The following is a 6,000-nucleotide window of genomic DNA, read 5'->3' as shown; positions in this document are numbered from 1 at the left end:
GCACATTTATTCAAAATCCAATTAAAACTTTTTAGTTTAATTAATTCAACAAAATTGATATACTTGATCCAGTTTTTCAAAGTCTAACAGTCATTTTGCAAGAATCTTGGATACCACATTTAGTTACTATTTCACTGCCTGGTTTCCACCAGATTTCAGCATCAAACAGAGGCAGAGACTTGAAGACAGGAAACTGTTTGATTCTAGGCTCTAGCCTGGTCAATTGTAAATACGCAAATGACATTGGAGGAGCCCATCTCCAGTGCCCCCTGCCACCCCTTCCCTCTTAGCACCCCCTTAGGTGATCCTGCCACCCCCAGGGGGCGGTACTGCCCACTTTGGGAACCACTGGCTTAAACTATAAATAGTGGTCTTCACACTCCCCAGGTTCTTATCAAAATAGATCAGCGAAACCAAAATGAACACATCTCTGACTAGACTGTGTTACGTTTACTTTACTTCTACCACCTGAGGGCAAATTAAATTAGCACCAAAGGATCTTAAGTGTTAGCGTGATGCACAACCATGAACAACTGTCCAGGATTTGAGTGTAAACCCTTGACAGCTTCACCAAAGACTCAGAAGCACATCTGGTATTACCTTTACTTACTCATTTTATAAGAACAGCATGTAAGGAGTAGCTACAAAATGGCAGCAGAAATGTGGGGATTGATAGATAAGATAAGAGAAAGAAAAAGCTTAACCCTCCCATTTTTCTGCTCCATCATGGCATACCTGGTTTTCTCTTTTACTTCAGTCAAACGAAATCTTTATATAACTGCTTTTTATCTTCTCAGAGTCCTGGCGTGAACATCTTCATTTCTGTAATCCTGAAGACTTTCACAGATGCTTCCTGTATAGCTTCATCTAACTGGAAACTTCCAGGGAAAAACTGGAATAGTAATTTTGCACTAAAGTTCCACAGCATTGTGTGCTGAGCAGAACTGTTGGAAGAATAACGCTTCTAGTTTTTTGCCTTACATATGCACCCCCCACATGTGCTAAAGAAATAAAAATTATACTTTTTTTTACATTAAATTTTTTTTAATTAGTGAAACAATCATTATCAATGTAACAAGCTGAAAAATACAGCAACTTGATAGAAGACTGAGGTAACAAAATACTTTGCCAAAAACCTAAAAGACTCCCACACAAGGGTTAAAATTTCAGTGGTTATCATGAGTGAGACAATTCACAAGTTTTTTGTGTGTTTTTTGTTTTAGAAAGAGGCCTTACACAAATGGCATGCAGTGGGCTGCTGGAATACGGCCAAAAAAATAGTGCAACAATTCTCACAAGAAACAAATTGAAATATAGAAATCGGTTTACATCACAATGTGACAAATAGATCAAAAATGGAGTACTGCTGTCTATGCCTCAACTAGGTGCTAATTGGAAAAAACACGCATTTTGGCACTAAGTTTACTTTAAAATTACACTCTAATAAATTAACAATAAATAATATTGCTGCAATATAGCTCATAGCTTCACATTTCATAAAAATGGTCATCCTGAAAAAAACTGACAGGGACCTTTCTTCATAAAGTTGTCGAACAATGAGTTTAGCTGTGTGAATGAATGGACTAGCAGTCTGAGGGCCAAGCTACACAATACGCCTGACATGAGCTGGATCATGGGTGTGTGACTGGATTCATGATCAAATGTACATCAGGAGAACGCACCTTAAAAAATGCTTGTTTGCTCAGTGCTGTGAGGAGGCAGAAGGAGCTTCCTGTACGTGCCCAAGGAAGGACACATGGAGCCTGAGAAAAATGGTGAACAGCTCCCCCCAGCCACCCTTTCTGCTGGCGAAAGAGGAGTGGGAGGGAAAACAGAAGCTCCGTCTCCTCCTTTGCAGCGCCAAGCAAACAAGCACTTCTTGAGTTCCCCCAGTGCAGGACTGGTCACACACCCATGATTTGGAGTATGGTGTACTTATACCCTGAGTCAACCATCTGTTCTAGGACTCGGATACCAATGTACACACAGAGATAAATCTATACCGCACCCCCCCCCCCCGCTGATATATACAACCATGCCTTTGCACACATGGATCTGTTGTCACTGCTGGAATGAGTTAGGGCAGCCAGCAAGCACAAGAGCTCTTTGTGTACATCAGAGATTTGTGGGGCTTCTGCATCAGAGTCTGTATAGTGGATAGTGATATTTTAAATAGTACCAATATGCATTGCTTTATTATTTAATTCACAGTAAAATGTGCACTAAAAAAATCCAATAGCTAAGTAGCATTCATGCTTTTATAGGAAGAGAACCATTTAAATGTGGATTATGCTAAGAACAATATCCATATACTCATTTATTTATTCTTCTTAAAACACTGTACAGCAAAACTGCCTGTATTGCTGAATACTGCACCATGTTATTCCATTATCGCACAAGTCATTAGTATACAATTTTCCAAGTTCATGTCCAGACGCAATACTATTTATACATCAAATTAAAATCAAGGTCAGCCATTTGAATTACCAGTTCTTTTCTTTTCCTTAAAAACAAACAACTGAAACATTCCAAATGCAAATTTGTAGAGCCTTTCAAGTGGCTAAATTCCAAGTTATTTCCTTCTCTCTATAGGTGCTCGCAAATTTCATTTGTTGCATAAGGAGAGACTTCTGCACAGGGGTGCCACCACCACTAGTGTCTTTGCCATTTGTGTCATATCAGATCGAGGCTCCTGCTGGTTTTGGGTCTAAATTTTTGTGGTTGAGGAACCTGATGTGTAGGGGTGAAGGCTCGTGAGGGTTGGGGAGAAATTTTTCTCTTGTCAGATGAGATCATTTTTCAAAGACTAAAGTACTTTTCCTTGCTCCCCCAGGAAGTACAAAATAGAACAAAAAGCAAAATCAGGATTTGCTTGCTTTGTGCCCATACCTGACAGATAAATACTAAAATCCTTGCTTGAAAAGAAATCCCACTGAGTGAGACTTACTTCCGGGTAGGTATGCTTAGATTGCATCCTTACTTTTCCTCATTGCTACAACACAGTTGAGAGCTGCATTGCCACTCCCCCTCCCAGGTATTGAAAAATCATCAAACTGTCCCTTTGACGGCCGCAGTGCCTGTTCTATGGCTGGCACTATTGCTCTGACGTGTAGCGCTTACACTGACTTGGAAAAGTGAGATTAAGCACTGAGCATTTGCTGCAAGATTTAAATGCAACTATTGTGACCATAATCACAAACGCCGCGACTACTGATCATCGCATCAGTAGATCTTATTTTGGGTAGTCTGGATTTATTTAATTTAAAGCAACAAAACTAAAATTCTACACTCTAAACCATGTATATTTTGACCTCTAGGTAACTGAAGTCAAACTTACTGTACAGATTGTTCTCTTCCACAGAGTGTCAACTTGAACTCTACCATTATATCATTTGAATGATGTGAAGGAGATTAATTATGCATGTCCTAATTTCCCTTGTGTAGCTTTTAGCACTTTGGCAGCAGAGGAAGAGCCAGTTCTTGTTTTAACCATTTCAGCGTTACACATTTTCAGATTCAAGTTGGGCACTCCTTGAATTTTTTGGCATCCTTAAACTTGTAGAGGACAGAGTTCAGAGATATACTGAGAACAAAGAGGATGCATTAATTTAATATAAGTGTAAAATGGGTCATTGTGTTCCCCTTACTGCTATAATGAGGTTCTCACTTTAATTTATGAGGATTCAAAACAGAGAGTGGTGCTAGGATGGGGGCTTTTCCTGGTAAAAAAGGATCATGTTGAATTTTTAACATCTACTAGTAGGTCTGGAGGCCAAACCATTACATTACAACCATGTAGATGGCAAGGTAATTCTCCTCCTGTATTCTAAAGAAGAATAGGATCACAGCAGCACATACATACACAGATCTTGCAAAATCGTACTCTTACATTTTCACTTTAGATGCAAATCCAGACAAGTGTTTCATCCTGAAGAACAACTGAATCGTATAAACTGCCAGCATCTCCCTGGGCAAGAGAGCCAGCATATCCTAACCCTTGGACAGAAGTTGCCCATAGTGATGACCAAAAAAACCCACCACCATTCATCTGCTGTTGTGGGAGTTTGTTCTTAGACATACAGAAGTTCATTGCTACGGCCTCACTCATATCAAGATAGTTTTTCAGTTGACAGGGCAACCAAGAGCACAGAACCCAATCAACCTAACCATTAAAAAGGATATTGAAGGACGTATCTGCATGAGACGCTGCCTGACTCCCCTTGTAATAGGGAGATGACAAGATTCAAGAGCTGGTTTCATATTGGGTTTCATTCTCAGGACTATGACACAAACATACACTATGAGAACTGAAAACAGATTATAATCAACAAGATACTTAACATTAAAGGAAAAAAATGTACAATTTTTAAAAGGTTCAAAAAAAACAAAGACTCAATCATAACGTCCCTTTTGGGGGCATTTCTTCAAATGCAGGGCTCTGCACCTCCAAAACGACTGCTGGCTTTTCAAGCACACTAAATGCTGTGCAATGCAGCCTCGCTCTTGCAGGCCAGCAAGGATCTGAATGCACATTTAAGGGCTTCTGTTCAGGATATTCGGTAACAGGGAACTGAGGAACTATGGAGCTCAGCCCGGCTATGCTTTCCTTGGTTTGTGACTTCAAGACAGTGACATGTGGTAAGAGTAGAGGAAACTGGAATACCGAAAGGAGAGGCTCAGGATAGTAAGAACCCCTCCAACAAGGCAAGAATTCTTTTCCAGCCCATTCACACTGACAAATGCCCTGCGACCTGGAATATCTGAAAGCAGCTCTGTGGGTGCAGGTGACTTTTGCACTGCTAGACATTTTAGATGAATAGCACCCATAGTTAAGGGGGGAACAGAAATAATTTAAGGCAAACATTTATTTTAGTGTGAAGGAGCCCAGAAAGAGCCTTAAATACCAAGTAAGTTTCAGCAGCAACAGACCCTTCAAATGACTGGGCACCTCCCATACATTAAAACAAAGCAGCAGAACCAATTTTAAGAAACAAACATTAAATTACAGGTGGTTTATATTGTGCCAAAATACACATTTCCCAAATAGCTCAGTTATGAACATCAGTTTTGCCCCTAGGTTTGATACAAAATCTGAGGCAGCCACATTGTCAAGCAACTCAGTGCACTTAAGGTTAGAAAAATGTTGTTCCACAATGTCCTATTCTAATTGACACTTTGCAGCATGTTAACACTGTCAATTGTATTGTGCATTAGAAATAATTGAAAACCCAACATGGGCTAAATGTTCTTCAGTCACATAAAGCAGCTCAACAATAAAAAGAGCAGGTAAAAAAAAAGAATTTGCAGAAGATGTGATACACAGTTTGTGGTAGAACAGAAATCCACGGCAGTCTGTGACCACAAAGCTAAAGTCAAGGACTCGAGGATCCTGTGTTGGGGGCAGGATACATTTTGGATCAGTCTAAATCATCTCTTTCATCAGTGCATTGGGTTAGATCCTGTCCTATGGACAACATTCACTTTCTGCTTTTAGAAGCTCTGTCATAATTACTTTCAAGTTACATAGAAAAGTGCTGAAGTTGCTGTTACAGACAGCTGGCTCACTCTGTAGTCTCCTTCCTCTGTTCTCCTGTGGGAACAATTCCTTATCCTGCAGTTTGGCACTTGAAGTCACACCACACACTGAAGCATGTTATTCGAATGACATAAGGTTTGCAGGTACCTGATGCAAGAAATGGAAATTAATCAGCAGAGTGGATCTTCCTGAGTCACTGGGGAACCAATGTCAATCTGTCGGGGTGGAAGGTCCATACTGGAGTCTCCTTCCTGTGCCAGTGACGCTATTCTTGCAAGGAAGGGAGAGCTTCAAACAGACTCTTATCAGTCTAGAAATGCTATTATGACCATTCACACACGATTACTTGAAGCCCACTAAGGATTAATATAAGACAGTCCTGCTGGATCCGACTAAGAGTCTATTAGTCCAGCATCAAGTTTAGCATAGGAGCAACTAGATGCCCCCAGGAGGATCTCAAGCAA

General features: G+C 40.3%; 1 protein-coding gene across 3 annotated transcripts in view; it reads right to left on the bottom strand.

Annotated features, from left to right (window-relative positions):
- Positions 1-1,028: 1,028 nt before the first annotated feature.
- The window catches only part of RALGPS1 (Ral GEF with PH domain and SH3 binding motif 1), a 283,344-nt gene continuing 278,372 nt past the window's right edge, over positions 1,029-6,000 (bottom strand). For all 3 annotated transcript variants that reach the window (XM_054997350.1, XM_054997352.1, XM_054997353.1), the window contains one exon: positions 1,029-5,683. In XM_054997350.1, the coding sequence (XP_054853325.1) occupies positions 5,654-5,683 (30 nt within the window). In that variant the 3' untranslated portion in view covers positions 1,029-5,653. The remainder of the gene's footprint in view (positions 5,684-6,000) is intronic.

This window comes from Eublepharis macularius, chromosome 14 (assembly GCF_028583425.1).
Source record: "Eublepharis macularius isolate TG4126 chromosome 14, MPM_Emac_v1.0, whole genome shotgun sequence".
Classification (NCBI taxonomy): domain Eukaryota; kingdom Metazoa; phylum Chordata; class Lepidosauria; order Squamata; family Eublepharidae; genus Eublepharis; species Eublepharis macularius.
This window is presented reverse-complemented; position numbering and strand designations above follow the sequence as displayed.